This window comes from Coregonus clupeaformis, chromosome 5, assembly GCF_020615455.1.
Source record: "Coregonus clupeaformis isolate EN_2021a chromosome 5, ASM2061545v1, whole genome shotgun sequence".
In the NCBI taxonomy this organism is placed as follows: Eukaryota; Metazoa; Chordata; class Actinopteri; order Salmoniformes; family Salmonidae; genus Coregonus; species Coregonus clupeaformis.
The window spans coordinates 25,076,841-25,087,090 of NC_059196.1; the positions used below are offsets into that span (position 1 = coordinate 25,076,841).

Genomic DNA, 10,250 nt, shown 5'->3' on the forward strand with positions numbered 1-10,250 from the left:
ATTTCATTGATGCTGAGTGCAGCTTTTTTTGTGTGTGTGTGTGTTACATGTCCCTCCCTCCCCAGGGGTCTCTGTATCTGTTGAAGCTGATGACCTGACAGTGAAACTCTGTCAGGGGGTGTGGCATTGGTGTCACTTCCTCCCACTGGCCCCGCCCACTGTGGTACGCCTGGACTTCGTCAGTGATCTCATCAGGTGAGTAGTCTCCTCCCAGGATGTAGATTCGGTTGGCCATGCCCACGGCACCTACGTTGCACCGGGCACACTCGAACGACCCCTCCCCTTGCCACACACACGTCTCCAGACAGAAGCTGTACACCTGGACAGAACACAGAACACAGGAATTTCGTAGAATTGTTGTCAAGTTTGTTTTAATGACAAAGTCCCTATGTACTGTATCTATGTCAATAGGACCTGCCTGATTAAATGAAGGATAAAGAAATACAAAAATACTTGTAGATGGAGACATCCATCAATCAAATAATCAGTCAATCAATCAATCAATCAATCAACCAGTCAATCAACAAGTCAGTCACCTTATACATAGACAAGTCACAGAGGTGTAGAGTGTTGTTGACGGACACAGCCTTGACCAAGGTGGCGTGGAAAAACTGACCAAACTCTGCCAACAGGTGGCTCCACTGGTCAGAGACGGCATCGTAGCGCAGGAAACAGTCCAGCGAAGGGTTGAAGGAGTCCGATATCTCCACCGATGACCCCAATGTGTAGATTGCACTGGATTCTGGGTAATACGAGGCCACAGGGAGGGTTAGAGGTATGTGTGTATGTGTGTGGGGGTTTCTGTATTTTTGTGCGTGTATCTGTGTGCATTGTGTGTGTGTGTGTGTGTGTGTGTGTGTTTTGGCCAGGGGGTCGTAGTACTCCATCATCATCATCATCATCATCATCATCATCATCATCATCATAATTATCATAATTATCCTCATCCTCACCTCCATTAGGCTAGGAGCCCCATCCCTCTCTCCTCTGGTCCTCCCTCCTAGCACATACAGTCTGCCCAGGGTGGTGACACATGTGTGCATGGTACGGGGTTTCCCCATGTCTGGGGCACTGCTAAGGCTACACCACGTACCCACACACACCCTGCTGGTACACACACGCGCGCAGGCGCACGCACACACACACACACACATTTTGACTGGTAAAATCCCCATTCATATGTGTGTGTGTGTGGGTGTGTGGGTGTGTGGGTGTGTGTGTGTGTGTGTGCGTGCGCCTGCGCGCGTGTGTGTACCAGCAGGGTGTGTGTGGGTACGTGGTGTAGCCTTAGCAGTGCAAGTAGCCGTGGCAACAGCCTCTGTCTGGTCTGGAGGTCGTGACTTGTCCACCTCAGCAATGACCTCACCGCCACCTCCTCACTGGGCACGCTCAGACTGTCCGACCCCAGACATACCTCCAGCATGCCCACCTGGGAGGACAGGAAGTAGATCAGTGTTTCCCAACATTAGTGTTTAAAAGCAATCCAATGCTTTTAAATCCTTTTAAATCCTTCAGGGGGAGTGGACCCATGCACACTTTTACATGGCTCACATAGTGACTATCTCAAAGCTAAAAGGAGTAGCTATCTACTTCAGTGTTTCCCAATTCTGGTCCTGGGGACCCAGAGGGGTGTATTTGCTCTAGCACTAACACACCTGATTCAACTTGATGATGAGTTGATATGTTGAATCAGGTGTGCTAGTGCTAGGGCCCTTTTATTTCAATGCACAAACTTATTTTTGTGAGTCTCAATAAATTACAATGGGAACCTATCAGAGTGGCTCCTCACCGGCATATCCAGGAAGTCTGGAGTCATTGAGAGGTCGTGAAAGTTCTGAACTACAAACTCATTGGCCCGCTGGAGGAGGGAGGCGGAACTGTATCCCTCGGTGAGGATCAATAGCATCAGGCAGTTGGAGAGCTCCAGGGTTCCGATCAGGAAGTCACTGCATGCTCTGAAGAGCACAGACACCTGGGAAACGGAACACCGGTCAATATATCAACATCATCTCTCAAGTTTCTGAATGGATTTGACATACAGTATGTATCTGACCCAGATCTAGGGTATGTTGCAAATACTCTCCAGAGTAACAGAAGTCCAGGAACCAGCGTACGGCTTCCGGAGACTGGTTACCCAGGATTACCATCCCATCCCCACACTCACGCATGTCCAACTCAAACATGGCCCGCAGAACACCAGTCTCAACGTCAACAGTGAAGAGGCGACTCCGGGATGCTGACCTTCTAGGCAGAGTTGCAATGAAAAAGCCATATCTCAGACTGGCCAATAAAAAGAAAAGATTAAGATGGGCAGTCTGATATATGGCTTTTTCTTTGCAACTCTGCCTAGAAGGTCAGCATCTCGGAGTCGCCTCTTCACTGTTGACGTTGAGACTGGTGTTTTGCGGGGTACTATTTAATGAAGCTGTCAGTTGAGGACCTGTGAGGCGCCTGTTTCTCAAACTAGACACTCTAATGTATTTGTCCTCTTGTTCAGTTGTGCACTGGGGCCTCCCACTCCTCTTTCTATTCTGGTTAGAGCCAATTTGCGCTGTTCTGTGAAGGGAGTAGTACACAGCGTTGTACGAGATCTTCAGTTTCTTGGCAATTTCTCGCATGGAATAGCCTTCATTTCTCAGAACAAGAATAGACTGACAAGTTTCAGAAGAAAGTTATTTGTTTCTGGCCCTTTTGAGCCTGTAATCAAACTCACAATTGCTGATGCTCCAGATACTCAACTAGTCTCAAGAAGGCCAGTTTTTATTGCTTCTTTAATCAGCACAACAGTTTTTAGCTGTGCTAACATAATTGCAAAAGGGTTTTCTAATGATCAATTCGCCTTTTAAAATGATAAACTTGGATTAGCAAACACAACGTGCCATTGGAACACAGGACTGATGGTTGCTGATAATGGGCCTCTGTACGCCTATGTCGATATTCCATTGAAAATCTGCCGTTTCCAGCTACAATAGCCATTTACAACATTAACAATGTCTACACTGTATTTCTGATAAATTTTATGTTATTTCAATGGACAAAAAAATTGCTTTTCTTTGGAAAACAAGGACATTTCTAAGTGACCCCAAACTTTTGAACGGTAGTGTAGCTGTAGATGAATCAACTGTCCATTAGGAGGTTCTGCCCAGCCTTAACCATGGAATCTCATACCTGAATATTTATATACAAATACTGTATTTTTCTTATAGTAATTGTCATTCTTTTTAAAACACAATGTGAAACCTATAAGAAAAACATTTATTTTGTAGAGGTTACATTCTCAGAACATAATTCATAATTCATATATTTCATATTTCAATTCAATATACACTGCTCAAAAAAATAAAGGGAACACTTAAACAACACAATGTAACTCCAAGTCAATTACACTTCTGTGAAATCAAACTGTCCACTTAGGAAGCAACACTGATTGACAATACATTTCACATGCTGTTGTGCAAATGGAATAGACAACAGGTGGAAATGATAGGCAATTAGCAAGACACCCCCAATAAAGGACTGGTTTTGCAAGTGGTGACCACAGACCACTTCTCAGTTCCTATGCTTCCTGGCTGATGTTTTGGTCACTTTTGAATGCTGGCGGTGCTTTCACTCTAGTGGTAGCATGAGACGGAGTCTACAACCCACACAAGTGGCTCAGGTAGTGCAGCTCATCCAGGATGGCATATCAATGCGAGCTGTGGCAAGAAGGTTTGCTGTGTCTGTCAGCGTAGTGTCCAGAGCATGGAGGCGCTACCAGGAGACAGGCCAGTACATCAGGAGACGTGGAGGAGGCCGTAGGAGGGCAACAACCCAGCAGCAGGACTGCTACCTCCGCCTTTGTGCAAGGAGGAGCAGGAGGAGCACTGCCAGAGCCCTGCAAAATGACCTCCAGCAGGCCACAAATGTGCATGTGTCTGCTTAAACGGTCAGAAACAGACTCCATGAGGGTGGTATGAGGGCCTGACGTCCACAGGTGGGGGTTGTGCTTACAGCCCAACACCGTGCAGGACATTTGGCATTTGCCAGAGAACACCAAGATTGGCAAATTCACCACTGGCGCCCTGTGCTCTTCACAGATGAAAGCAGGTTCACACTGAGCACGTGACAGAGTCTGGAGACGCCGTGGAGAATGTTCTGCTGCCTGCAACATCCTCCAGCATGACCGGTTTGGCGGTGGGTCAGTCATGGTGTGGGGTGGCATTTCTTTGGGGGGCCGCACAGCCCTCCATCTGCTCGCCAGAGGTAGCCTGACTGCCATTAGGTACCGAGATGAGATCCTCAGACCCCTTGTGAGACCATATGCTGGTGCGGTTGGCCCTGGGTTCCTCCTAATGCAAGACAATGCTAGACCTCATGTGGCTGGAGTGTGTCAGCAGTTCCTGCAAGAGGAAGGCATTGATGCTATGGACTGGCCCGCCCGTTCCCCAGACCTGAATCCAATTGAGCACATCTGGGACATCATGTCTTGCTCCATCCACCAACGCCACGTTGCACCACAGACTGTCCAGGAGTTGGCGGATGCTTTAGTCCAGGTCTGGGAGGAGATCCACATTTACATTTTAGTCATTTAGCAGACGCTCTTATCCAGAGCTACTTACAGTTAGTGAATGCTTACATTATATATATATTTTTTTTCATACTGGCCCCCCGTGGGAAACGAACCCACAACCCTGGCGTTGCAAACACCGTGCTTTACCAACATCCCTGCCGGCCAGTCCCTCCCCTACCCTGGGCCAATTGTGCGCCGCCCCATGGGTCTCCCGGTCGCGGCCGGCTACGACAGAGCCTGGATTCGAACCAGGATCTCTAGTGGCACAGCTAGCACTGCGATGCACAGTGCCTTAGACCACTGCGCCACTCGGGAGATCCCTCAGGAGACCATCCGCCACCTCATCAGGAGCATGCCCAGGCGTTGTAGGGAGGTCATACAGGCACATGGAGGCCACACACACTACTGAGCCTCAAAGTTGGATCAGCCTGTAGTGTGGTTTTCCACTTTCATTTTGAGGGTGACTCCAAATCCAGACCTCCATGGGTTGATAAATTTGATTTCCATTGATAATTTTTGTGTGATTTTGTTGTTAGCACATTCAACTATGTAAAGAAAAAAGTATTTAATAAGATGATTTCATTCATTCAGATCTAGGATGTGTTATTTTAGTGTTCCCTTTATTTTTTTGAGCAGTGTATTTCATTATATTTTGTCTCAAATATGTCTTAACATATCTTTGTAGGAAATGCACCACAATCATGTATTCAATTGTGTATGTCATATAAGTTACACATATACAAATACACCACTGCCATATAAGGAAAAACATACAAACTCTTACTAGATCCTTATTAGATTACTTAGATTTTTGTGCAAATAATGGTCATCTGCCATTCAAGATTCTTATTTGGGTCCTGTGCAAGCTCTATAGCATAGTAGTCTGTCTATAGATCATTCCTGTGGAGCTAGTTAGACAGTTTAGGAGTCAGGGAGAGAGATGGAAGATTGATTGACAGAGGGAGAGGGGTCTACCTTCCTATATCTCAACTGTCTGTGAACACACGGAGGCGGTGTCTACATGTCAGTTATTATTTGTCCCAAAGCAGTTCAGTAGCATTGCTTCGTGCCTTGTTTAGCATCATAGATAGAGTGAATCACAAAGCAGAATATTAGTTCGCTAACTGTTTATAATAGAGTTTTTGACTAGCACTAGCTCGGGAAAAAAAACGTTTTCTATCCATAGATTTGATGAGCTGATCAGATCCGATGTTTGTAAACAATGTTGTGCGCGTGCTACTAACGGTTTCAGCACCACCGACAGCTCTCTACCCTACCAGAAGAGCAAAGCCACGCGAGGATATGAAGTGAAAAATACTCAACGTATGACCTCGTTCCAAGATTTCAAGTATCAAGTATGTTTTGTTGCCTCAAATCATTATTATTTAATCAGGTAATGTTGCACGCATTGAGCCCTGCAGATAACATAGACATAGTCTATCTTCATGTGAAAATAGCATGCTTAATTGGGTTTATGCTCCAACCGGGTTTGATATCAATGAAGACTCACTCATTAACTTGACACACCCAACAATGAATGTGGAATAAAACATGTATTTATTATTCCTCCTGCCAAGTCAACTAGTGGAGAAATGATACAACTAATACACAACACCTATACTGTACATATATACACCAGTGAATCTGTAGATCTGTTAGAATGGTAAGAATGATAGAAATTAGACAAGGAGATGAACAGCTATAGACTGTTGGGAAGTGCTCATCTAGTAGATCAGATCACATCTTGGTACTCCATCCCCCTGCCGGTACTTCCTCCTTCTGTGTTCTCTGATTCCATGAAACCCCTGGGCGTTCACCCTCTTCCTCTTCCTGCTCCTCCTTCTCTTCCAAGACCGCCACCACCACGTCTTCATTGATGATGTCATCAGGGTTGTTGTAGCCGCCCTCCTCCCAGCCCACAGAGGGGGTGATGGGGCCTGCAGTGGCAGGGGTCGTTGCCACAGCATTGAAGGAGACAAAGCCCACCAGGATGATCACCAGAGACACAATGTACAGACCTGAGAACTACACACACACACCAGATGAGCTATATGAGGACATAGGAGATAACACATTAACAACAGTCATTGGTGAACAGGGTCACGGTGACCAGGGGATTTACATTTACATTTTTACATTTGAGTCATTTAGCAGACACTCTTATCCAGAGCGACTTACAGTTAGTGAGTGCATACATTTTCATACTGGCCCCCCGTGGGAAATGAACCCACAACCCTTGTGTTGCAAGCGCCATGCTCTACCAACTGATTTATTTTCAGTACTAAGATGCTTTAAGATAAGGGCAGCTATGTCCTGTGATCAGGACAGCTTTATCTCTGTTTCTGGGGACTGATCTTATCACTACTGTCTCCTTGATCTCACAGAAATTAGATTAGACTAGTTTGACAGAGATTACAGCGAGTACAGACATAGTATAGCAGCAATCAATCTATTATCCAGCTATGGAGTCATCAAATCATTGATTAACTCATCTCTTTATCTGTTTTCCAAAACACAATCAGTAACTGAACTGTCAAATGGCTCAACCTACTGTACCTACTATCCTCAGTGTTTCTGCTGCTGTGTGTGTGTGTGTGTGTGTGTGTGTGTGTGTGTGTACTAACTGTGTATTGAAAGAGAAACAGGCCACAGAAGAGGCTGAGGAGGTCTGCAGTGAGCAGGGAGAGGTTGACTGCTGTAGCACTGGTCTTCTTGACCACTATGGGCATACAGCTGTAGAGGGTGTACATACACAGGGCATAGCCAGCAAACAGCAGGCCTGGGGGGATAAGAATTATACATGATAAAATGAACATACTATACTATGCATTGTTGTTGCTTGTTTTCCCAGAGTATGATAGACAACAGCATTTCTAATATTTTTTACTTGGCTCTCTGATCTAAGGTGCATCTGTCTTTTAAATATTTTATTATGTATTCATATCTGAATATTATTGATCCTTGTCTTGTCTTTTGTAACCATTGTTGATGCTTGTGGTGATAAAACAATTTCCCAAGTTGGAATCAACAAAGTACTACTACTCTACTCTACTCTCCCTACATACAGCTGTACTGGGTGTAGTCAGAGAACAATAGGCCTGAACAGAAAACACCTACAGTCATTATACAGGGCAGAAAGTATTATTAACAAGGAAGATCAACTGTTGCAGCTCCCATAAAACACAAGATAAAGAGCAGCAAAGAGCTGTATGTGGAAACTGTACTTCAGCAAGCTGACACAGCATACATTCTGTACTCTCTGTAACCTTGCCACCACCACATCTGTAACCCTAAGAGAGCGGTAATAACCAGTGGCCTGGGGTGGTCTAGTCGTTAACACTACCGAATCTGCGGACCCGCAGCTACTTTGTAACAAACCCTCTCCTTATTTCCTTCTTCTACACTGTCCTATCTCTTCAATAAAAAAACATACAAAAATGTCAACAAATATACAGGTAACTGACAAAATTCTCAATCCCTCATTTACTCAAGTGTTTCCTTTATTTTGGCAGTTACCTGTATATTTTGTTTTATGTGGTACTAACCGATTCTCCAGTCCCATTGGATGTTTTTCACGTTGTTATGCTCCAGAACACCCCTGTAGGAACACAGCAGACCACTCAAATCAACCACATTCCCATTCTACTACCTTCTCCCCAAACATGCACACACAACACACATCCACGCGCACACACACGTAAACACACACACTTACAGCTGTATGCCACTGATGAGTGTGCCGAACAGGCCGACCATGCCTAGGAACTCCCCTCTGCTGAGGTGTTTGACGGTGTACTCCTGACACACGTTAGACACAGCATATAGACTGGCACTGAGCAGGACCAAGCCATCACCTAGCAGAACGTCTGAGGCTAGGAGAGAGGGAGGAGAAGAGAGAGGGAGGAGAGGAGAGAGGGAGGAGAGAAGAGAAGAGAGGGAGGAGAGAAGCGAGATAGGAGAGGAGGATGAGGAAAGAGATGAGGTTAATATGTTACTTTTTATTATGATATGAACTGAGAGATTGAATGAAAGAATTAATGAATTAATGAATTAATGGAGTGGGTTCTTACTGGATCCCAGGTCTCGTCCAGCCAGTAGGTCAGCTCCCACCATGGCCCCCACCCCCAGCAGACAGACACACACAGAGACGTAGTGGATGGGTCTGTAGCACGTCTTCAGGAAGCAGCAGGACAGTATCATCAACACAGGGATCACAAAACAGTCCAGCAGCTGGAAGACAGAGAGACACACCAGAATAGTCACATACATTGACATAACTCAGCACACGCACGCATACACACATGCATGCAGGCAGGCACGCAAGCTCGCACACATAGACATACACACACACACCATCTCGTAGTTCTGACCTGTATACTGGTGAGTGTAGTGTACTGGTAAGCTTTAACCACTGTGTAGTTAGCCTCGACGTCCACCAAGCCTACTAGGAGATACTTCCACCACCTCTTCTTTAAAATCTGAAACATATTGCCATCCCCTACAGTACGTTAGTAGAGGGTAGTCTGGAGGTTATTGCAATGCTACACAATTATAACATTTTATAGAATTGACAACTGTACTATTCTGATGAAGAGCACCCTAGGGTGGTGTGTGTGTGTGTGTGAGAGAGAGAGAGAGAGAGAGTCTACCTGTTCTTCAGAGCAGCACATTGGTGTGCGTGAGTGTGTGTGTGTGTGTGTGTGTGTGTGTGTGTGTGTGTGTGTGTGTGTGTGTGTGTGTGTGTGTGTGTGTGTGTGTGTGTGTGTGTGTGTGTGTGTGTGTGTGTGTGTGTGTACCTGTTCTGAACAGCAGAGCGGTGGTGTAGGTGAGGCAGAGCAGTGTGTAGCTCATAAAGCTCTGGAGCATGGGCGCGTCCACGTGGTAGTCTGAAGCCAGGTACTGGGATGTTACTGCTGTGCCGCAGATGAGAGCAGCCAAACCCTGACCCATGGCTACTGTCTTCACCAGCTGCCTGTTAGGACAAAGCATAAGTGAAGAGGAAATTCAGCAACACTTGGAAGACAGTGGACGTTGATAAAGCTGCGTCTTTATTGGTAAAACCAACATGTTTCGGCCCTCTAGCCTTCATTAGGGTTTTAACACAACTCAGTCCAAGCAGTTACTGTATGCTAGCTGCCAGGGACATACACAACTACTGGACAGTGGAGATCCTCCATTCTTGGACATTGAAAGACCTTCACTATGTCACTATCTGTCCCAAATGACACCGTATTCCCTATATAGTGCTCTACTTTCAATCAGAGCCCATAGGGAGCTGGTTAAAAGTAGTGCACTATATAAAGGATAGGGTGCCATATGGGATCCAGATAATCACTGTTATAACAAATCTCTCTCTCTCTCTCTCTCTCTCTCTCTCTCTCTCTCTCTCTCACTCTCTCTCACACTCTCTCTCTCACTCTCTCTCACTCTCACTCCAGTTGAGTTTTCTCTCCCCACAGACTCACCATGTAAACACTTCTTTAGGGTTGAACTTCAGAAGCTTCCGGATAATAAGACATTTTCTATCATCATTGTCGCTGGGGTCTGTAGCTATAATTCCCTCTGGCTCCTTCTCAGCCATGTTGTCTCAATGTAACAGTGGGGTCCTGGGATGGGGAATACACTGCTGTGTGCTGCCTGTACTGAGGCTTTTAAATGTCTACTGTGCTGCCTGGGCTGAATGATTAACAGTGTTCTCTAA

The 10,250-nt window shown here is 45.7% G+C and overlaps 2 protein-coding genes across 2 annotated transcripts; both read right to left on the bottom strand.

Annotated features, from left to right (window-relative positions):
- Positions 1–64: 64 nt before the first annotated feature.
- On the bottom strand, positions 65–1,906 carry LOC123482767 (kelch repeat and BTB domain-containing protein 3-like; the record flags this gene model as incomplete). The annotated part of the gene is made up of 5 exons (XM_045211515.1): positions 1,790–1,906; positions 1,362–1,429; positions 954–1,080; positions 537–821; positions 65–319 (listed from the first exon to the last, which is right to left on the bottom strand). Coding segments are annotated over exons 1-5 (852 nt in total), but the record flags the coding sequence as incomplete, so codon positions are not given.
- A 4,215-nt stretch (positions 1,907–6,121) lies between these two features.
- Positions 6,122–10,170, bottom strand: LOC123485080 (solute carrier family 35 member F2-like). The gene is made up of 8 exons (XM_045215949.1): positions 10,015–10,170; positions 9,346–9,521; positions 8,920–9,047; positions 8,620–8,779; positions 8,265–8,421; positions 8,095–8,147; positions 7,174–7,328; positions 6,122–6,574 (listed from the first exon to the last, which is right to left on the bottom strand). Exons 1-8 carry the CDS (start codon positions 10,128–10,130, stop codon positions 6,287–6,289), a joined length of 1,233 nt encoding a protein of 410 aa, XP_045071884.1. The 5' UTR covers positions 10,131–10,170; the 3' UTR covers positions 6,122–6,286.
- Between the last annotated feature and the right edge of the window lie 80 nt (positions 10,171–10,250).

What these genes read in the sequence shown, in the direction of transcription:
- LOC123485080 (XM_045215949.1), bottom strand. Translation starts at nt 10,130, where the DNA reads ATGGCTGAGAAGGAGCCAGAGGGAATTATAGCTACAGACCCCAGCGAC. An exon ending in CCTAAAGAAGTGTTTACATG is followed by an intron (nt 9,522 to 10,014) that starts GTGAGTCTGTGG and finishes TTGTCCTAACAG; the next exon opens with GCAGCTGGTGAAGACAGTAG. An exon ending in CCAATGGGACTGGAGAATCG is followed by an intron (nt 7,329 to 8,094) that starts GTTAGTACCACA and finishes TTATCCCCCCAG; the next exon opens with GCCTGCTGTTTGCTGGCTAT.